This window comes from Balaenoptera physalus (genome assembly GCF_965194825.1).
Source record: "Balaenoptera physalus genome assembly, chromosome: 3".
NCBI lineage: Eukaryota > Metazoa > Chordata > Mammalia > Artiodactyla > Balaenopteridae > Balaenoptera > Balaenoptera physalus.
Window position 1 is genome coordinate 1,280,265 of NC_138890.1, and position 22,165 is coordinate 1,302,429.

Below are 22,165 nucleotides of genomic sequence, written 5' to 3' on the forward strand. Positions count from 1 at the left end.
TTTCAAATATGCAATATAGTATTATTAACTACAGTCACCATGCTGCCCATTACATCCCCATGATACTTATTTTATAACTGGAAATGTGTACTCTTTGACCCCCTTCACCCACTTCATACCCCACACCCCCGGACACCAATCTGTTCTGTGTTCATATGAGCTTGGGCTGTACACATGAAACTAACACGACATTGTAAATCAACTATACCTCAAAACAAAAACAAAAACAAAAACACACATACACAAAAGAAAATGGCAAAACTTAGCTTATGGACATAAAAAGAAATTCAAATAAAATAATTTAAAAGATGATTCAGGGCTTCCCTGGTGGCGCAGTGGTTAAGAATCCGCCTGCCAATGCAGGGGACATGGGTTCAAGCCCTGGTCCGGGAAGATCCTACGTGCTGCGGAGCAACTAAGCCCGTGCGCCACAACTACTGAGCCTGCGCTCTAGAGCCTGCGAGCCACAACTACTGAAGCCTGTGCCCCTAGAGCCCGTGATCCACAACAAGAGAAGCTACCGCAATGAGAAGCCTACTCACCGCAGCAAAGAGTAGCCCCCGCCCGCCGCAGCTAGAGAAAGCCCGCGCAACAACGAAGACCCAACACAGCCAAAAATAAATAAAATAAAATAAATAATAAATTTAAATAAATAAATAAATAAATAAATAAAAGATGATTCAGGGTTGACAGCAATTCAGGAAAACAGACAATCTCATACATTGTTGCAAAAGTGTAAACTGGTAAACCTCTTCAGAGGACAACTTGACAGTATCTACATGAGCCTGGGGTATTTTTGATTTTTTTTTTTTTTAATTCCACATATCGGTGAGATCACCGAACATATTTCTGAGGTTCCTTCACCACCTCACCTAATTTTAATGACTCTCCAAAGAGGTAGGTAGGTAGGTTATACAAGAGGGGAAACTGAATCCCGGAAAGAAACCCGGTGTCACGCAGTGGCCCAGATGGGATTTGGAGCCCGGCGGTTTGGCTCCGGGACAGCGCGGGAAACTGAGCGGGAGACTACAGCTCCCGGCGTGCCGCGCGCGGCGGCGGCCGGACTACAAGTTCCAGGCTGCCCCGCGGTGGCGGCGGCGGCGGGCTGCGGGCGCCATCTTGGTCGGCGGGTCGGATTGAATGAGCCCGCCGAGCCGCGGCCGCCGTTCCGAGCCGCGCGGACACCGAGCCGCCGCCGCCGCCGCCTCCATGGCCACGCCGCCGCCCGGCCGCGCGGGCGGGCCCGCCACGCCGCTGTCGCCCACGCGCCTGTCGCGGCTGCAGGAGAAGGAGGAGCTGCGCGAGCTCAATGACCGCCTGGCGCACTACATCGACCGCGTCCGCGCGCTCGAGCTGGAGAACGACCGGCTCCAGCTCAAGATTTCCGAGCGGGAGGAGGTGACCACGCGCGAGGTGGGCGCTGGCGCCGGGGGCTCCCGATGGGGCGGGCCGGGCTCTCAAGGTCCCCGGGGGGCTTCGGGGACGCCCTTGCGAGAGGGGGAGACTGGGGCGGGCCCTGCCCACTGAGGCGTCCCCAGGGGGCTTCGGGGGCCCCGGCGAGGGTCGCACGCTTGGTTGGGCCCCGGCCTCTGAGTGTCCCCGGCGGGTTTCGGGGACCCCTCCCGTGCGAGAGGTGGAGACTGTTTCCGGCCCCGCCCATCGAGGAGTCCGGCGAGATCTCGGGGTCCCTCGAGTGAGGGGTGCACGCCGGGGCGGGCTTCTGCCTCTGAGAGTCCCCGGGGAGGTTCGGGGGGCCTGAGTGAGGGGTAGAGGCCAGGACGGACGCTCCCAAGGGATTCCCGAGGGGTTTCTACCCCACCTCCTAGTACGAGAGGTGGAGACTGGCGCCGGCCCCAGCCCCCGAGTGATCCCCTGAGAAACGGGTGCAGACTAGGGCGAGTCCCGTCCTCTGGTGGGTCCCCAGGGTATCTGGGGGGCCCCGAGTGAGGGTGCACCCTGGAGCAGGTCCCCACCCACCGGCGGTCTCCTGGGTGTTTCACGGATCCTATTAGTCTGGCGCTGACCAGTCCCCTGAGGGGGGTTGGCCTGAGTGAGGGGTGCAGACTGGGCAGGCCCCCTCCTCTGAGGGATCCCCAGGGGACCTTGGGGGGTTGTGCCTGGGGAAGTGAAGGGGGCCCTGCCTGGGCGGGGGGAGATGGGGCAGGCCCTGCCCACCAAGGGATTCGGGGAGCTCTAGGGGGCCCCTGAGTGATGGGGTGTGAGCCAGGGTGGACCCCACCCCTAAGGGAGTGAGCCAGGGTGGACCCCACCCCTAAGGGAGTTGTGGTGAGTCTTGGGGGATGTGTCTGGGTGTTCGGGTGTCCTAGGAGAAAATGGGGGAGGTTCTCGGGTCTCTGGGGAGACTGGGAGGCTCAGACCCTCTGAGGGGGCCCTAAGGAGGGGTGGGGGGGGTCTCAGGGGGTGTCTCTGGGGTGAGCCAGTGGTCTCAGTTCTCCTTGGAACTTTGCAGGGGTCCTGTAATGAATCCTGGGGAGTTCGGGGATTGGGGTGGGGTTAGGCAGGAGGTTCTGTCTTTTACCAGGGCCTGGGGTGGGCGGGGGTCAGAGGGGGGGAATCTGATGTCTCCCAGGTCCCATGGGAAATTTGGGAGGCCCTTAGTTGGGCCCTGGGACCCCTTGGCTGGTGAGCAGGAGCCTAGTAGTCTGGTAGCCCCTGCCCTGTCCTGGGGGATGTGAGGGGAGGGGGAAGCATGAGTTCTTGGGGAACCAGCGGGAAGTTTTGGTGCAGACTGAGGGAGAAGGGGCTGGACAAGCCCTGTCCCCTAAGGGGATGTGAGGGCAGCTGTCTGGGGGTCCTGGGTGGGGTGTGTCCGGACTGGCTGCCAACCTAGTGCCCTCCTTTTCTCCCACTGGCGCCCCCCCCCCAACCCAAGGGCAGGTCCTCAGAATAAGGGGGAGGGAGGTCCACCATGTGGTTCCCCTGTGGGCCCCGTGCAAGAGTCATGGTCTGAAGCTGGCACTTAGCTCTCTGAGCCTTGGCCTCCCACTCTGGAGAATGGGCCCAGTGACCGACTTCTGGGAGGAGAGCCTCAGGGGGGTTGGGAGGTGGGGGGGTGGGTCATTTCTGGGAGCCACGTACCCTCTGTGATCTTGGGCAAATTACTTAACCTCTCTGGGCTCAGTGCCTCTTCTGTAAATTGGAAATAATAATAAATACCTACTTTTGGGGCTTGTTTGTGGGGCCACAATGAGTTCACGTTTGTTTTGTAGAATAAAAGCAATGAAAGGAAGGACCCCATGCGTTCTGTTGTCCCTGTTTGATGGTCCCTAGGATAGGGATGGGCCCAGAAAGTGTGGCTTGGGCATCCAGGGAGGCAGAAGACTTGGTGGCTGGTGGTGCTGTATTAGGTTGCCTGAGATTGGTTTAAGACTCGGGATCCAAACCCTGGTTTTAATCTGTGACCTTGGGCAGGTCACTCAGCCTCCCAGAGCCTTGGTTTTGTTGTCTGTACAATGGGTCTGGAGTGGCCCGACCCAGAGCGTGGCCACCTGCTTCAGCAGCGCGTGCACGTCCTCGGGATGCAGGCCCAGGTCCCCCCTGCCAGGCTGGTCAGCGCCCGGGGTCATTCCCCCCAGCCTCTTGTGCCACCTGCGGGGTGAACCACCGTGCTGACCTTTGGCGGGGGTGGCCTGGTGGGCCTGATGGACGTGAGGTGCTGGCCCCCACTGGATGGACGTTGTGCCCGAGGGCGCATGCAGAGGCTGGGCCTGGGGAACCTGATGTGTCTGGGCAGCTGCCGAGGCTGGTTGGGATGCAGGACTGCTGGGTGGGAGCGGGGGGCCCGGCCCCACGGTGAGCACCCCGGGCTGTGCTCAGGGTCTGGGGCCACCCAGGTGACGGCGTGTTTGCAGCGGGAGTGGGGAGTTCCCACTGGCTTGCTGTCCTAGAGCTTGGGGGTGAGATGACAAATGCCCCTCAGCTGGACAGTGGAGACAGCCGGTAACCTACTGGAGCAGGAGGTGGTGTGGTCATGTGGGCTGTGCGGAGGGAGTGACCTGCAAGTGGCCAGGGCTACAGAGGGGCGGGGCTTGATGGGCGGGCCAGGCAGGGATGCACAGAGGGCGTGGTGGGCGTGGTGTGTCAGGCCTCCCAGAGGGCACTTTACTTGTTCAGCAGCTCCTCACCTGGAAGGAATCTGCCCCCAGGGGACACTGGGTGATGGCTGGGGACATCTGTGGTTGTCACACTTGGGGGGGGGGCCCTGGCATCGAGGGGCTGGGGGCCAGGGATGCTGCTCCACACCCCGCAGAGCCCAGGAGGGTCCCCCACAGAGGATGATCTGGCCCCAAATGCCATTAGTGTCAAGGCTGAGAAGCCACTTAAGGAATCCTGTGATGATGCAGTTTAAAATGTTGTGAGCGCACTGTGTGCTCGTAATCAATCCGAAGGGTCCAGGGGCATAAGGTAAAAAGTCAGATTCCCATCCACAAGCCTGGGCTGGCCACTTGTAGACTCTAGCCTTTCCCATCGGAAGTCAGATGATGCATCTTCTGGCCGGGTGAGCGGTACTGGGGCGAATGCCACGTGCAGATGTCACTGGAGGGTTTCTGGGAGGCTGGGGGCTGGCCAGATTTCTGTTTGGGAAGGATCATGGGTGCTGAGGGGGCAGGAGTGGGCCAGGGAGGGAGGGGGGTTCTCCGGGGAGCCTCCCCAGCCGGATGTTGAGTTCCTCTGGGCTTCGCTTTCTTCCCCCTCTGCCCAGGTGTCCCATTGCTGCGGGGGGCGGGGGGGCTCCCCAGGTGGACCCCGGGAGCAAGAGCTGAGCTGGGCTCTGGGAGTTTGGGGAGGGCCAGTGTTTGGCTGTGGTTCTCAATCCCAGGGCAGTTCTGTCCCCCAGGGACGCAGGCAGGTCCTCACAGGGTAAGCCTGGGACCCCAGGAAAAGGCCGCCTCAGGTGACGTGAACCCTGCTCCTCCACGGCAACACGTGCTAACACATTTGTTGGGATTCCTCAGGCTCGGCGATTGTGCAGCCCCGGCCGTGAAAGACAGAACTAAAGGCCCAAGTTGTGCCCGGGGCTCCCACAGGACTGTCCCAAGTGTCACAGTGCAGGGAGGTACAGGCCTGCCCGGAGAAGCCCTGTTCACTGGTCTGAAAGAGCCTTTGTGACATCGGCCGTCTGCGCGTCCTCCTCTAGATAGAATTTTCTGCATCGTCCCAGTGCTGTCGATTGGGTTCGGCAGATGCTTTCTGGAAAGGGCTGGAGTTGTTCTCAGCTTTGTGGGCTGACGGTTTCAAGCTTGAGCACTCAGCTCGGCCGTTGTGGTGGGGAAGCTGCCCCGGGCAGTACATGGAGGAACGTGCAGATTGCCTGACAATAAAGTTTTATTTATACACACTGAAATGTGCATTTCATATGGGTGCCTGTGTCACGAGATACCTTTTTCTTTTTTTTTTTTTTTTTCACCCAGCCAATTTAAAAATATAAAAACCATTTTAGTCCCACAGGCTGGACAGAAACAGGTGGTGGGCTGGAATTTTGGCCCCTGGGCCTGAGTTTGCAGCCCTGGCTGTAGAGGACTGCCTTACTAAGACACACAGATGGGTGTGCACACGCGCACACATGCCCAAAACACTGTGAGAACCTAGCACAGACACACCTCGGGTCATTGCGCTGCGCAGACACTGCATTTTTACAAATTGAAGGTCTGTGGCAACCCTGCCTTGGGCAAGTCTGTTCCCTTCGGGTCTCTGTGTCACATTTTGATCCTTCTCCAGATATTTCCAGTTTCTTCATTTGTGTCATTTGTTATGGTGATCTGTGATCAGCGACCTTTGACGTTACTATTGCAAAAAGATTACAGCTCGCTGAGGCTCAGGTGACAGCATTTTTTAGCAATAAAGTATTTTTATTTTTTAAATTTAAAAAAATTTTTTAAACATTTTATTTATTTATTTTTTTGGCTGTGTTGGGTCTTCGTTGCTGCGCACAGGCTTTCTGTAGTTGCAGCGAGCAGGGACTCCTCTTCGCTGCGGTGTGTGGGCTTCTGACCGCGGTGGCTTCTCTTGCTGCGGAGCATGGGCTTTAGGTGCGCGGGCTTCAGTAGTTGTTGCTCACAGGCTTAGTTGCTCCGCGGCATGTGGGATCTTCCCGGCCCAGGGATCAAACCCATGTCCCTGCATTGGCAGGCGGATTCTTATCCACTGCGCCACTAGGGAAGTCCTAATAGAGTTTATTTATTTATTTATTTATTTATTTATATTATTTATTTAATTTATTTATTTTTGGCTGCGTTGGGTCTTCATTGCTGCATGCGGGCTTTCTCTAGTTGCAGTGAGCCGGGGCTACTCTTCGTTGTGGTGCGTGGCCTTCCCATTGTGGTGGCTTCTCTTGTTGTGGAACACGGGCTCTAGGCACGCGGGTTCAGTAATTGTGGTGCACGGGCTTAGTTGCTCCATGGCATGTGGGATCTTCCCGGACCAGGGCTTGAACCCGTGTCCCCTGCATTGGCAGGCGGATTCTTAACCACTGTGCCACCAGGGAAGCCCTAGAGTATTTTTAAATAAGGGCTGTGCATTGTTTTTCTTGCCACAAGGCTATTGCACAGTCAATAGACTACAGGATAGTGTGAGCATAAATTTTTTTTTTTAGCTGAGCCATGTGGCTTGTGGGATAAAGATCCGTTCCCAGGGATCAAACCCGCGCCCTTGGCAGTGAGAGTGAGGAGTCCTAACCACTGCACCGCCAGGGAATTCCCTGGGCATAACTGTTTTTTTTAAATATTTATTTATTTATTTATTTGGTTCTGCCGGGTCTTAGTTGCAGCAGGCAGGCTCCTTAGTTGCAGCTCGCCAGCTCCTTAGTTGTGGCATGTTGGCTCCTTAGTTGCGGCATGTGAACTCTTAGTTGCAGCATGCATGTGGGATCTGGTTCCCTGACCAGGGATCAAACCTGGGCCCCCTGCATTGGGAGCGCACAGTCTTAACCGCTGCGCCACCAGGGAAGTCCCCTTGGGTATAACTTTTATATGTACTGGGAAACCAAACAATTTGTATGACTCGCTTTATTGTGATACTCGCTTTATTGCAGGGGTTCAGAACGGGACCCTCTGTGTCCCTGAGGTCTGCCTGCTCTTTAACAAGACCCCCGAGAGTCACCCAAGATGGCCTAGGGCAAGTGAGGCCCTCGCCTTGGGCACGGAGTCTAGCAGGACACCCACATTCTTGCTCACGGAGATGAACGCACGATGTACTTTGAATTGCTTGAGCTTACTTCTTGGGTCAGTGTTAGGTGTACAGACAGAGGTCGAGGGTGGTACTGGGTCCCCATCAGTATCTCATGTCAGTGGGTCTCACAGCTCACTCTCCGACAGTGCTACATCACCCTTGCTTTGCTCAGATCTCCTGAGCTGGCCCCCTATCCTCTCTGCCCCAGGACCCCTCAGGACCCCTGTGACATCCAGGTCTCCCGTCTCCTGGGCCCCTGTGGGCTGTGCTGGTTCCCCACCTTTCCTGGTTCCTGGGGCCCTGAGCAGCTGTGAGGTGGGGACAGGAGTGTCCCCATTGGGGTTCATCTGGTGTTTTCTCATGGGCAGGCCGGGTTAGGGGCGGGAGTGTTACCTTTTTTTTTTTTTGGCCACCCCGCGTGACACATGGAACTTCCCCAACCAGGGATCAAACCCACACCTGCTGCAGTAGAAGCGCAGAGTCCTAACCACTGGACCACCAGGGAAATCCCCATGAGTGGTATCTTAATGGGATATTTTAAAGTCAAAATTAACGCTGACGTCCACGGTGGATAAGCGTCAGGCGTACGTGCAGGATCTCGTGCTGGGTTTCCTGCCCCCTGAGCCCCAACAGTTTCTGTTCTGATCTCGCCTTGGTTTCCTGTCGTGTTGGTCCATCTGCGCCCCTCGTGCCATGAGGGGAGGCTGGAGAGACAGGGCCCCAGTAGGAACCCAGCCTGTGGGGCCAGAGATTGTATCTGAGATCCCTGCCTAGGTGCCAGGCCCTCCACTGGGATTAGGAAAGTTCTGGAAGTTGACATGGGTGGGGAGAGAGGGCAGAGACACATCCCCCGCGTGTCCCCCTCTCGGAATTGCCCCCAGCGGACTGCTCTGCCCCGTACCTTGACAGGTCAGGAGAGGGCAGTGTGCTGTCCTGTGCCTCAGTTTCCCCATTTGTGAAATGGGGCTAAGAGCCCATACCCCCCCTACCTGTGGGATGAAATGACCAGGAGTGCTGGATTGAGGTGGGAGAGCCAGGCCCCAGCCGGAGAGGGTGGGAGTCTGAGATCAGACTGGCTGTTAAATCCCACCTCTTCTGGATTTGTTCTGATCTGCCTGGGACGTTCCGGTTTGAACCCTGAAAATTCCCACATCCTGGAATCCCCTCGGTCCCAGGCAAACGGGGATGGTGGTCACCCAACCAAGTGGCAGGCCCTTGGCAGCTCCCCTGAGCCTCGTCAGCTCAGGGGCCTTTCCTGTGCAAGGGAGGGGAGTGACCCTCACAGGCCTTAAGCTGACCTCCGACCCCTGGCACAGACACTCACTGCCCTGTTGTAGTTTTGTGGGAAATGGTGCCACTTTCAAAGCCAGCTTCCTTGTCACCCTCTGTCTGCCTTCTGTGTCAGCCCCCGAAAGTGTTTTAACCGCTTCATTGAGGTATAATTCCCGTCTCACGAAGTTCACCCAGTTAAACTCTGCTCTAAGTTCAGAAGTGGTTAATATATTTAGAGCTGTGCAGCCATCTCCCCAAAGGAAACCCCTTCTTGGGGAGGGGCAAGATAGGGTAGGGGATTAAGAGGAACAGACCATTATGTATGAAGTAAATAAGCTACAGGGATATACTGTACAACACAGGGAGTATAGTCAATATTTTTTAGTAACTATGAATAGAGTATAACCCTTAAAAATAGCGAATCACTGTGTCGTATATCTGTAACTTATATAATATCGTATATCAACTATATCTCAAAAAAAACACAACAAAACAGAATTGCACTAAAAAAGAAAAAGAAGAAGAAGCCCCGTCCCCATTACTGGTCACCCCCTCACCCTCCTCCACTCCCTTGACATTAACCCACCCTGTCCCCGTGGATCTGTCTGTTCTGGATGTTTCCCATCGATGGAGTCACACCCTGTGGGTCCTTCTGTGTCTGGCTTCTCTCACTGAGCATCGTGTTCTCAAGGTCTGTCCTCGTTGTAGCGAGTGTCAGGGCGTCACCCCTTTTCACAACTGAGTGGTGCTCCCATGTGTGGAGGGACCACATGCTGTTTATCCGTCATCTGCTGATGGGCATTTGGGTTGTTTCCACTTTGGGGCCATTAGGAGTGATGGGGCTGTGAACGCATGCGCATGGGTCTTGTGCAAGATGTGTGTTATATCTCCTGGGTAGATGCCTGGGGGTGGAATTGCTGGGTTGGTGGTTGCTCTGTTTGTCCATCTGTGGAAACACCAGACTGTCTTCCGTGGTGGCTGTACCGTTTTAACCCCCTGGCCACGCGTGGAGGTGCCGATTCCTCCCTGTCCTCACCCGCATTTGTTATCGACTGTCGTTTCCACGGTAGCCATCCTCGTGCGGGGAGGTGGTGTCTCACTGTCCTGTTGGTTCCAGATATTTGTAAACACGCTCACGGCCCTGTGCCCCTCGGCGTGGGGCAGGTGGGGCAGGGAGGCTGATGGGAGACCTGAGGTGTGTGCCCAGCTGGCAGGAGCGACCTAGCGGCAGCCAGTGATGGGGGCCAGTGACCTGGGCAGGCTGGGGTGGCCCGGGGCTGGTGGGGCAGTGTCAGGGTGAGCGGGAGCCGTGTTGGTGGGGAAGGGTGGGCTTCACCTCGGCCTGGCTGTCCCCCCAGGTGAGCGGCATCAAGACGCTGTATGAGGCGGAGCTGGCTGATGCCCGCCGGGTGCTGGACGAGACGGCCCGGGACCGAGCCCGGCTGCAGATCGAAATTGGGAAGCTGAGGGCCGACCTGGAGGAGGCCAACAAGAGGTGGGGCTGTAGCCGGCGCGATGTCGCCTGATTCCGGGGCGCACGGGGGGCTGGGGCAGGGGTTGTCGCCCTGTGCGAGGTGGCGGCTCCCATCTGAGCGGGGCCCCCGGCTCAGGCAGCCCTCCTGGGAGTGGGCCGTGTGGGTTCTGGGGGCCGCTGGGTGGGTGGGGACGGCCTCTGTGGCCTGGCCCTCTGGCCGCCCCGTCTAGAGCCTTTATCCCCCAGTATAATTTGGCCCCAGGAAGAGTTAAAACCCAGCAGCTCTCCTGGGACTGAATCCCTGGTAGCTGGTAGCCCTGTGCCCCTCCCCTTCCCCAGAGAAGGGGTGCCCCAGGTCACAGAGCCCAGCCTGGGTCCCCGAGTCCCCTGGGGGCGCTCACGTGGGAAGCCGGGGGCGGCGGGTGACCTTCTCTTCCCGTTCTCGAGCACCATCTCCCACCTGCTCCCGAGTAAAAGGCTCAGGAAATTTGGAGGACAAGGCGGTGCTGGTGGTGATGGTAGCAGAAGGAACAAAGTGATGTAAACTCGATGAGTGTTTAGATAAAGGACCCCGTGAGGGACACCAGATCCCCTCCCCGCTGACGGCGACCCCAGCAGGTCCTGGCTGGCATCACCTCCGGTTGCAGGGGAAGCTGAGGACGAGGTGTGGGGAGGAGTCATCCATGGTCCCTCGGCGTGGCAGGGACCGGGGCTGAGGCCTGGGCCGGGGCTCCTGCGTCCCTGTTCATAGGCGCCGCAGCGGCTGACTGCCACCTTCACGTTTGCAGCGTTCTTTTTCATTTTTTTCTAATTAGTAGACTTTTTAATTATCATTAATAGAGATTTTTTTGTTTTTGTTTTTGAGCAGTTTTAGGTTTACAGGAAAATGAGTGGAAAGTACAGGTTTCCCCAAATCCCCCTCCAGGGTCCCCGATGATGACCACCTTGCAGTAATGGGTGTGACACTTTGTTAGGATTGAAGAGCCAATATTAATACCTTCTTCTTAGCTGAAGTCTGTAGTTGACGTAGGGGTTCTCCGTTGGTGTCCTGCAGTCTCTGGGTTTGGACACATGTACGCTGACTCGCGTCCACCATCATAGTATCACACAGAGTAGTTTCACTGCCCTGAAAATCCCCTGTGCTCCACTGACCCATCCCTCCCCCCAACCCCTGGAAACCAAGGATCCTTTTACTGTCCCCACATAGCTCTGCCTTTTCCAGAATGTCCTGGAGTTAGAATCACTGTGTGTTGCCTTCTCAGACTGTCTTCTGTCACTTCGTGATGTGTTTCTGGTTCCTCCGTGGAACAGAACAGAGAGCCCAGAGACAGACCCACACAGTATAGTCACCTGGTCTTTGATGAGCCGCAAAGGCAATCTGTACACTTTTAAAACAGCCAGGTAAACTGGATATCCCATCAATTTATTACTTTTTTTTTTTTTTCCCTTTTGGCCACACCTCATGGCTTGCGGGATCTTGGTTCCCCGACCAAGGATTGAACCCACGCCCTCGGCAGGGAAAGCGCGGAGTCCTAACCACTGGACCACTAGGGAATTCCCAATTTATTACATTTTTTAATTAAAAAGGGACTTGAGCTTCTTGGAGAAGATTAGGAGAATTCTGGAATTCCCCCAGCCCCTCTCAGCCCCAGAACCTCCCAGACACCTTTAACCTGCGTGTTGCTCCTCGTCTGGGCCGAGAGGTCACGTTTCTTTCTGCTTATCAGAGTCATAGATACTCCCTGGCGAGAAAGCAGATAATGCATTTAATTTAAAGAGAAAAATGAAAGTCTCCATGAGCCTCCGCCCAGACAGAATCTCCGAGGCCGGTCTGGTGCATTTCTTTTCCACCTTTTTAAATTTAAACTCAAGGTGGACGCCGTCAGACAACAGAAGGCTTTCCTGACCTCGAGCCTGGTCATCGATGGCACCTGTGTCGTGATGCCGTCCCAGCCCCTCGGCCGTGTTCCAGGCTCCTGCGACAGCTTCGGGTAGCAGCTGTGCCCGCCGTCGGGCACCCGGGCTGGTGGCTTTTACTTTGGCCCCTGCTCTGGGAGGACAGCTTCCCAGGCTGTGGGCACTCACATCCGCAGGTGCTTCGTGCGACAGCCTCGCTTCCCGCTCTTCGGCTCAGAGCCCTCGCAGACAGGTGTGGGTGGCACGTGACAGCGAGCAAGGTGAACCTCCTGACAGGTTACAGCCAGTGCTTTTCTTTCCCTACCAAATGTATCGCGAAAACCCTGTGATGATGGAAACGCAGGTGGTCGAGTGGAGGAGTGACAGGCCGGGTGCTCCCGCCTAATCCTCCAGGAATTAGGGCTCCAGGGGAGGAATCTGCTTTCGTGCCTTGAAGCTGTTAAGAAGCAGGCACTTAAGCCAGTGAGGGCTGCTGGCACCCCTGCTTTCTGGACCATTCTGTGTCGTTCTGTGGAACCCTAGAATGGGGTGAAGATGTCTAGAAATCTGTCACGTTTCCTGATCCTCTGCTCCCGTCGCCCTCGCCTCATGGCTGACCTTGACCTGCCTGCACACCTCACCCCAGGCCTCTGCATTCTGCTCTGCCCGACGCCCCGATCCTGCCAAAGACAAGGCCCAGCCCCTGGCTTCACGGCTCCGGCTCAAGGGCCACGCCCAGCAGCTCCTGCCCCACACACATCCCTCCCCTCCCGCTTCATCCAGCCTCGGAACACGCACGTTCACGGCTGAGGGCAGCAGGTTGCACTGCTGTCTGCACCCATGAGAAAGTTCTCCATGAGGACAGGGGTGTTGGCAGATGTATCTCTAGTGTGAGGACGGTCTTTCCATGAAGCTGGTCCTCAGGAATGATGTGTCAAATGGTTCTAGTTTCCCCAAACCCTCCAGGGATGTGGGGTTTGCAGCCCCACGCCGTGAGTGGAATAACCAGGACCGTGTGGCTTAAGCTCAGGAATGTGGGCTGCAGGGCCCCCAGACCCTCATAGAGGCCATCGGTGCAGCCCCTGCACAGAGCTCCTGTGAGGACGGGGTCAGCCTGGAGGCTGAAGTCACTGGACTTTATGCCCCGTCGCCTGGAACTGGTGTGGTGTTCCCAGTGGTTGTCACCCAGGGTGGTCCTGCCCCCAGGGGACACCGGGCATTGTCTTGGGGGCGTCTGTGGCTGTCAGGACCAGGGAAGGGGGTGGGCTGCCAGGGCTGCTCCACCTCCTGCAGTGCCCACCGGGAGAGACCCTGGGTGGCCCCACTGCTGCCGGGCAGTTTCAGTTCCTTGGTGGGGAAGTGGGCAAGCTGTCAACCCCAAGGAGGTTTAGAGCAGCGTTCAGAAACGTTCCCCCTTTTTTAAGAGTTGTGTGTTAGAAAAGTCTATTTGGCATCTTAAATATTTCATGTTGGAGATAATTGTCTGTTAGAAGCTGGGCAAGCCCACCTGAAACAGCTTAAGTTTACAAATGAGATCGACTTTTCAAAGGCCGAGGTTTTAATTTGTTACTTTAATAAATTATACACAGGGAATTCCCTGGTGGTCCATTGGTTAGGACTCGGCGCTTTCACTGTCAAGGGTGCGGGTTCGATCCCTGGTCAGGGAACTAAGATCCTGCAAGCCGCACGGCGTGGCCAAAAGAAAAAGTAAATAAATAATACATTAAAAAAAAAAAATCAGAGTTCTCCTCTAAATGACCCTTCCTGTGCCCAAAAGTCTTGGAAAAGGACATGAAAACCCACGTCTTGAGGGTTATTTTGAGCGGCCGGCGGGGTCCCCCTGGTACAGAGTGGGTTTGAAGATGGGGCACCTTTGGTGCCAAGAAGTGAGGGATGCTAGGTCGGGGCCCAGGGCCCAGAGGCAGATGTGAAGTTGGCCTTGGGCATCGGGGCTGCCTGCTAACTTCTGCCCCTGACTTTCAGCGCAAAGAAGAGGGAGGGCGAGCTGACGGTGGCCCAGGGCCGCGTCAGGGACCTGGAGTCCATGTTCCACCAGAGTGAGGCGGAGCTGGCCGCCGCTCTCAGCGACAAGCGCGCCCTGGAGAACGACGTGGTGGAGCTGAGGGCCCAGCTGGCCAAGGTAACTGTGAGTGGGCTGCAGGCCCCCGAGGACCGTGTGCTGAGGCAGACAGCGTCACCAGCTGCTTGTCCCACGTCTCCAGGCGGAGGATGGGCACGCGGTGGCCAAAAAGCAGCTGGAGAAGGAGACGCTGATGCGCGTGGACCTGGAGAACCGCTGCCAGAGCCTGCAGGAGGAGCTGGCCTTCCGCAAGGACGTCTTTGAGGAGGTGGGGCCCCGCCTGGCGGAACCAGGGTGCGCCCTCCTTCCTGCGTCACCCTGATGCCCGCCTCTGTCGTCACGTGGCCGTCTCTCTCTGTCTCTCCCCTGCTCACCTGTGTCTTCCAAGGACACTTGTCCTTGGATTTAGGGCCACCTGGATAATCCAGGATGGTCTTGAGACCCTTAACTTAATCACATCTGCAAAGACCCTTTGTCCAGGAAGGTCACACTTGCAGGTTCTGGGGACCAGGACGTGGGCACACCTTTTGGGGGGGCCGCAATTCAGCCCCCTGCAGACCCTCCCCTGCCTCCTCATCTCTGGGCCTCGGGGCTCCCCGGGCCCTCCCACCTCATCACAGCCCATTGTGCTGTCATGGTGCAGAACAGAACCCTGGTGGCTGGGCCACTTCCTGCGCTCACTGCCCTGGAAGAGCGCTGGCGGGAAGGGTGGCCATGCAGCCACAGAGCGGCTTCCAGCTCCAGCCAGGCCCCGCTCCAGCCAGAGCGGCCAGGGGCGCCAAGCGGAAGCCCACATCTGTCAGGGATCCCGTGAGGAGGCCGCGGGGGGCTGGAGGGTCCCTGAGGCGGGCCTGGGGTGGGGGGTGGGTGTTCGGCCGAGGTTCCACCACGCTCCTTTGTAAATGCGTTTGGCTTTCTTTAGAAACAATTCCTATTGTTCCACAAACCGGTGCCAGAGATGAGTGACTGATGTCTGTGGAGTGAGTTTCATCCGAGGCCCTGAGCTCTGGGGCTGCCCCCCCTGCCCTTGACTCCACCGCTGTCTGGTCAGCTCCTGACACATGTGGCCGGGGCATCTGTCAGCTGGTCACTGTCTCGACCCACTGCTGTCCTATCTCGGACCCCAGACACCTGGGATGGGCTCCATCAGGAATTCTTTTTTTAAATAACATTATTGAAACATTCCCATACCAGAAATCTTTCAAAGTTTACAATTTAAACTGGATTTTAGTCCATTCACAGAATTGTGCAGCCATCACCGCTTAATTCCAGAACATTCTGTCACCCCCTAAAAGAAACTCTGTACCTGTTACCATTAGCATTCCAGTTTTTTTTTAATATAACAAAACTATTTTAAAGTATACAACTAATTTAATGAAATTTAGCACATTCACAGTATTGTGTAACCATCACCTCTATCTAATTTCCAGAACATTCCATCACCCCAATAGAAGCCCTGTCCCTATTGGCAGTCACCGCATCCCCCTCCCCAGCCCCTGACAACCACGAATCCACTCTCTGTGTCTGTGGTTCTGCCTGTTCTGGACGTTTCCCATCAGTGGAATCACACGCTGCGTGTCCTGTGTCTGGCTTCTCTCACTGAGCATCGTGTTCTCAGGGTCCATCCACGTTGTAGCGAGTGGATGTCAGGGCTTCACCCCTTTACATGGCTGAGTGGTGTTCCCGTGTGTGGAGGGACCCGTGTGTTGATCGGCCGTCAGCTGGGAGATGCTGGGCGGCCGCTCTTCAGTGGTTGTGAATTGTGCCGTGGGGTGTGAGCAGGCCACCTGGCCCCTCCCCAGAGGGTCACGGTTGGCACAGTTTCGTGTCCTCGGTCCAGCCCCTGGTGGGTCGGGGACGCTGGTGAGCAGGCCGGGGCGGTGAGCGCGCAGCTGTGTCCCCAGGAGGTGCGGGAGACGCGACGGCGACACGAGCAGCGCCTGGTGGAGGTGGACAGCAGCCGGCAGCAGGAGTATGACTTCAAGATGGCCCAGGCGCTGGAGGAGCTGCGGGCGCAGCACGACGAGCAAGTGCGGCTGTACCGCCTGGAGCTGGAGCAGACCTACCAGGCCAAGGTGCGCATGCGCTCCTCTGGCGGTTCCCCGCCCCGCCCAGCCCCGCGCGGGCTCTCACGCACTCCCGTATCCCCGCAGCTGGACAACGCCAAGCTGATCTCTGACCAGAACGACAAGGCCGCCAGCGCCGCTCGGGAGGAGCTGAAGGAGGCCCGCATGCGGGTTGAGTCCCTCAGCTACCAGCTTTCCGGCCTCCAGAAGCAGGTGACTCGCCAGAGCCCCCTGTCCCCTCCTCAGGCCCTGTCCCGTCCCTCCTGCCGTTGTCGGTGCGGGGAAGAGGCCCGGAGGTGGCCGGGCTTCCCCCTGTGACGCGCGTGGACCCCCGCCCCAGGCGAACGCGGCTGAGGACCGGATCCGGGAGCTGGAGGAGACCATGGCCGGGGAGCGGGACAAGTTTCGGAAGATGCTGGACGCCAAGGAGCGGGAGATGACGGAGATGCGGGACGTGATGCAGCAGCAGCTGACCGAGTACCAGGAGCTGCTGGACGTCAAGCTGGCCCTGGACATGGAGATCAGCGCCTACCGCAAGCTCCTGGAGGGCGAGGAGGAGAGGTGGGCGCGGCGCGGAGTGGGCGGGGGTGGGGCGAGTGTGCTGTCCTGGGCAGGGCCAGTGGCAAACCCCCCCCCCGGCCCCCAGTCACCCCGCGACCCCGCCCCCAGGCTGAAGCTGTCCCCCAGCCCGTCGTCGCGCGTCACCATCTCGCGGGCCACATCGAGCAGCAGCGGCAGCAGCGTGTCCGTGTCCGGGCGCCTGGGCCGCAGCAAGCGGAAGCGGCTGGAGGTGCAGGAGCCGCTGGGCACGGGCTCCAGCGGCACCGGCTCGGGCAGCAGCGGCAGCAGCAGCTTCCGCCTGGCCCAGCAGGCCTCGGCCTCGGGCAGCATCAGCATCGAGGAGATCGACCTGGAGGGCAAATTCGTGCAGCTGAAGAACAGCTCGGACAAGGTGAGGCCCCCACCCCACCCGTGGGGAGGCCCGCGGGTCTTCTCGGAGCCATGGGCCAACACCCGTCCCCTTTGCCAGGATCAGTCTCTGGGCAACTGGAGGATCAAGAGGCAGATCCTAGAAGGGGAGGAGATCGCCTACAAGTTCACGCCCAAGTATGTGCTGCGGGCTGGCCAGACGGTCACGGTAGGTGGCTGCAGAGAGGGAGCGGGCAGGATGTGAGGTGCGGCTGCGATGGGGTGGGGGGACCGGGGTGGGGGTGGAGAGCATTACAGGGATGGAGCCCTGGCGCTGAGAACAGCTGCCCGCTGTCACAGATCACCTGTGTGCCAGTGTTTCTTCATCCGGGTTCCCTGGAGCCCGTGGGAGGGCCTAAGGGATGTGCGGGGGTCCCTGGTGGAGGTGGGGCTGAGTTCAGGCTGGCTGGGCTGTCTGTCCAGGCACTGGCGAGACACATAATAGTCAACAGGCATGGACTCCAGGGCTTCCGATTCCAGCCTGGCCCATTGGCCAAGATGAGAGCCCTTGCTCACTGTGAACCTCAGTCTCTTCCATACCCTGGCGACTACCATCCCTAGCCAGGACCCAGTAGGGCCAGAAGGATTAAACGCCCAGGGCATCGAGGGAGCCTGTGATAGAGGGCCGGCTGGTGGTACATGCCACTGGGACCGGAGCTGACATTAACCGGAGGCCCTCCTGTGTCCCCAGGTTTGGGCAGCCGGTGCAGGGGTGGCTCACAGCCCCCCGTCCACGCTCGTATGGAAGAGCCAGAACAGCTGGGGCACGGGCGAGAGCTTCCGGACCGTTGTGGTCAATGCTGATGGGGAGGTGAGCACCTCCCTCTGCCTCGGTCCTGGGGTCCCTCCTGGGGTGGGGCCTTGGCCAGCAGGGCAAGTGAGTGCAGCCTGGGCCTGGTCCTGGGCATGCGAGCATCCTGACCACCTCGCCTGTGGGCTGGGCCCCCAGCACCTGGGGTGGCTGTCTGCAGCTGCTGTGTCGTCTCGCATAGGAAGTGGCTATGAGAACCGTGAAGCAGTCCTCGGTGGTGCGGGAGGCCGAGAACGGGGAGGAGGGTGAGGACGAGGCGGCCGAGTTTGGAGAGGAGGATCTTTTCCATCAGCAGGTAGAGGCTCCCAGGCGGTACGCGCACACACGCACGTGCACACGCCTGTGGGCCCTGTTTACGCGGCTGCCCTGGGCACCACCCAGGTTTCGCCCTGGCTCGGCCCGGCTGCAGAGCTCACAGCCAGAGGCAGGCCGTGGAGCCGGCTGCTCTCGCCTCCTGGGCCTGCTTGTTGTGTGGACCTCAGGGTACTGGCCCGGGCACCCTGGGAGTGGGGTGTTCAAAGCCTATTGCATCTCAAAGTGACTCTGGTGCAGCCCTGAGGGTTCTCAGCGAACCCCCTGTTACCACATTTCCTCCAGAGTGGGGTGCTGGTGACTTAATAATGGCTTTGGGGGGAAGGTGGGGAGCCAAGGAACCACACTGAATGAGATATAAGTGCAAGACTCTCCGGGGTCTGAAACAATTGTACCGTGTTCTGTAGCTCAGAACAGAGATGAGGGAGACATGGAAGGTTCTGGAACAGGGACCATTGAGGCTGGGGTCATCTTGCTGGGAGCTGAGCTTCTCATGGTGGCTCAGGCCCTGCCCCGGTCCAGCCCCTCCTGGAGGGGGCTGGGGGCCACCAGCTACCTTCTTGGCCTCCTCACTGGTGCCGTCCTTCCTTGCAGGGGGACCCGAGGACCACCTCTCGAGGCTGCCGCGTCATGTGAACCGAACATGCCTCATCACACGTCTTTCTTTATCCAGGGCCACTGAAAACTATTTTTATATCATTGGCTTCTTTAGTCCTTGGTACATTTCTAGAGAGTTTTTAAGCAAACTGCCAGAGCGTGGGGGTGGGTCTCTGCTGAGCTTTCCTGTCGCTGGGTTTCCCTGGGCCCTTCATCACCACTGTCCAGAGTGTTCAGTGCCCCGTTCTCACCTTTCGGTTGAGTTCGGGGCCCAGGAGCCGAGTGGCTAGCGGCCTTTGGGCTGGGAGTCCAGGGGGCCCGTCCACCGCTTCGGTCTCAGCTGCAGCCTGGGGTCAGGGCGGGAGAGGAGGCCTGAGGTGGACAGAGTGGAACTGCGCGTAGGAATCCAATAGTTGTTTGTTTTATTAAGCTTTTAAAACAACCAGATTCAGAATCCAGGTTCTGACCTGGTGGGGGGAAGGGGCACCCTGTGGAATTTTGGTGGCTCAGCCAACCGAGCACCGGAACAAGGGAATCGCAGGCTTTTACCGTCAGGCCTGGGCTTCGGGGTTTGTCACAATTTCTGCTCTGCTCTCAGGAATTGGGGTGCGTGGGGTCGGCCTCCTGGCTCCCTCTCTGGCTGCTGGAACCTCACGTTTCTGGGGTTTTCTGCAGTTGAGTTTCTCACCTTACGGGGATGATTCCGTTGTAAGACTTGTCCTCAGGTAAGCCTTGAGGGGACAGGTGTGACGAACTCGGAAACAAATGCCTTGGGCTCCAGCACTACGTCCACCTGTAACCACCGCTTCCCACCCTCCCATCGGAGGAGGGCGACTTCAGGGCGAGACGCTGGACTCCCCGTTCTCCGACTCTGTGCCTTGTGCATGGGGCACGCTGACTCACGTGTATTCTTGGGCATATACTAATATCCCGGCTTCCTCTGTAACTTCTTGCTGAAGTGGTGTTTCTGAGACAGACCTGCCAGGGCCAGTTGGCCCCTACGGGATGGCTCCATGTCACGGTCCAGCTTCTGGCTGCCTGGAGGCCCCCTCCCTGCATCAGCTTACCTTCGACGCCTCTGCCACGTAGATACACAGAAATTATTTTTTTAACGGATATTTATTTTTTTACATCGGTCAGTACACACATTGCCGGGATCCCACCTCAGAGGCTCATTCATGCCAGGGTCACCAGGACAGTCCCCCGAGGGGGTGGCAGTGGGGGGCCTGTCTCTGTGGACTCTGAGGCCCCAGACGGCAAACTTCTTTCAGAAAGCGCAGCTCAAGTCTTAAAAGACGCAATACTGAGCCATGGAGGTGGCCTGCCCCAACCCCAGGCCTGGAGCAGCCCGTCTGCCTCCTTTCCCTGGGAATCATGGCGACAAGGGCCCGAGGCCTGAGCCCCAGGCCGGGAAAGTGCCAGTGGCCGATAAAACTAAGCTGCTGCTGAGTCTAGAATCTCCTACAGACTCTGGCTTTAAGTCCGAGCATCTTTCCATGGCCACCTGGACCGCAGGCTGTTTCCTCTGTGGAGGGAGACATCTCTTACCAGAACAGCTCCTTGGGGACAGGGCAGCCCCTGGAAAGCGTTTCTTGCCCTGGCAATGCGCCCCCCCCCGCCCCCCAGTGTGCACTTGCCCAGGAGTGCTTGCAGGCCTGTGAGGTCGCAGGCTGTCTTCCTTCTCCCAGACGTAGCAGGAGCTGAGGGAGCTGTGAGGGTCTGGGGAGCCTGATGAGATGCTGGGAGAGTGGGGCTAGGTGGCCCTCAAGCAAGTGGGAACTGCACTGGCTATATCCTTCAAGGTATTTTGGGAGTCTCTGGGGAACAAAGGTCTGTCCTGGAATTTGGGGCCTGAATTGCTGAAGTAGTTTTGCAGGCTGGGCTCGAGGACAGGAAAGAAGGGAGAGGGCCCCACCCTCCCTGCAGGCCCAGAGGTCCTGAAAAACAGCCCAAGGGCTGCCCTAGTGCCTGCAGAGCCCCCAGGCTCACTGGTAGGGGTTGTTCCCAGCAGCTGAATTTTCTTGCCTGCTTGAGATCTTGGGTGGAGCCTGGAAGTGGCCCAGACAGGTGCTGGGATGCCCTTGGCTGGTGGAGGGAGGGTGCACTGGACTGGTGGCCACTTGTGGCTGGAGGCTGGTGACGGTCATTGGTAATCAAGTATTTGAAAACACGGAGCAGAGTCCAATGTTACAATGTCAGCCAGGGCCTGGGAAATCGAATTTGCATATGTCCTTAAACATACTTAAAGCCACTTAAAATGATGCAGAAGCGATTCTTTTTTCTAAGCCCCTGTCATGTGATGAGCACCTTTCTGGAGAAAACCCATGCTTCCCAGCCCTGCGGAGGGACGGCCTGCGGGGATGTGGCCGGCAGGAACCAACCCCTGGGAGACACCAACGCCTCCCCCCGCTCCCCGCCCGCGGTCTGGGCGCTCAGCTGTTTCTACAACAGCCAAGCTCAGACTTGGGCTCGTTTTTACCCACACCATCTACCCAGCAGTTCTATTTATATCAGCATATCCGAGCTGGGACTGACATTCCTCAAGGACATTAAAGCTACTGGAAAGGTCTTAATTCTGAGCCCGAAAGGTATCATCAGCACTACACGCTAGTGGGCTCGGTTTCAAGAACTCGGCTGTTTAGACACGTCTCAGAGATCTGTTGGTGATTTTTACGATGCATGCCAAACGTGTGGTCTTTTGTTCTCTCCGAGGATTTGTAATACACATTTTATGACTGGAAACTTTTTTATACAACACTCCAATAAACATTTTGGTTTTAAATTCTCCCTCTGAGTCTGCTTCCACGCCAGGCTGCTGAAGCAGGAGCCCCAGCCCCTGAGTGAAGGGGGCGTCTTAGGAGCCTACCCTCTGACCCCACGGCCCCCTAGTTTTCTGCATTCTTTTTTTCAATTTATTTATTTCTATTTTTGGCTGTGTTGGGTCTTCGTTTCTGTGCGAGGGCTTTCTCTAGTTGCGGAGAGCGGGGGCCACTCTTCATCGCGGTGCGCGGGCCTCTCTTGTTGCCGAGCACAGGCTCCAGACGCGCAGGCTCAGTAGTTGTGGCTCACAGGCCTAGTTGCTCTGCGGCATGTGGGATCTTCCCAGACCAGGGCTCGAACCCGTGTATCCTGCATTGGCAGGCTGACTCCCAACCACTGCGCCACCAGGGAAGCCTCAGTTTTCTGCATTCTTTTCCCACCTGATCCACTGACACTCCTCAGTGCTTTTGGTCACATGACGCCCTGGTTTACCACCCCACCCCACAGCCCAAGGCGCAGTGCAGACACGCCCACCGCCCCGTGCGCAAGTGCGGAGGGACCCTTGGGGGGGCGGAGCCTGAGCGCGGAGGGGCGGGCCTCTGGCCCCGTGTCCCTCCCTTCTCCCCGGAGTCCTACACGGGAAACCGACTTTGGCCCGCTTTTGTCTGCGCATGTGCGGGAGGCCCCGCGCGGCCTTATTGGAGCTGTAGTCTCGGCCCCAGCCCGCTCGGACTCCATTT

The 22,165-nt window shown here is 57.8% G+C and overlaps 1 protein-coding gene across 4 annotated transcripts; it reads left to right on the forward strand.

Moving 5' to 3' along the window:
• The first annotated feature begins 1,088 nt into the window (after window positions 1-1,088).
• LMNB2 (lamin B2) lies at window positions 1,089-21,447 on the forward strand. Of its 4 annotated transcripts, none has more exons than XM_082456016.1 (12): window positions 1,090-1,413; window positions 9,819-9,955; window positions 13,814-13,970; window positions 14,053-14,178; window positions 15,815-15,985; window positions 16,064-16,189; window positions 16,317-16,537; window positions 16,646-16,928; window positions 17,007-17,114; window positions 17,637-17,756; window positions 17,895-18,051; window positions 18,663-21,447. In XM_082456016.1, exons 1-11 carry the CDS (start codon window positions 1,141-1,143, stop codon window positions 18,003-18,005), a joined length of 1,833 nt encoding a protein of 610 aa, XP_082312142.1. In that variant the 5' UTR covers window positions 1,090-1,140; the 3' UTR covers window positions 18,006-18,051; window positions 18,663-21,447. The 4 variants fall into 4 exon arrangements, with proteins under 4 accessions (XP_082312140.1, XP_082312142.1, XP_082312143.1 ...); XM_082456015.1 differs by having other exon boundaries at window positions 1,091-1,413; window positions 17,938-18,051; XM_082456014.1 differs by having other exon boundaries at window positions 1,089-1,413; window positions 16,646-17,114; window positions 17,938-18,051.
• Window positions 21,448-22,165: the final 718 nt, after the last annotated feature.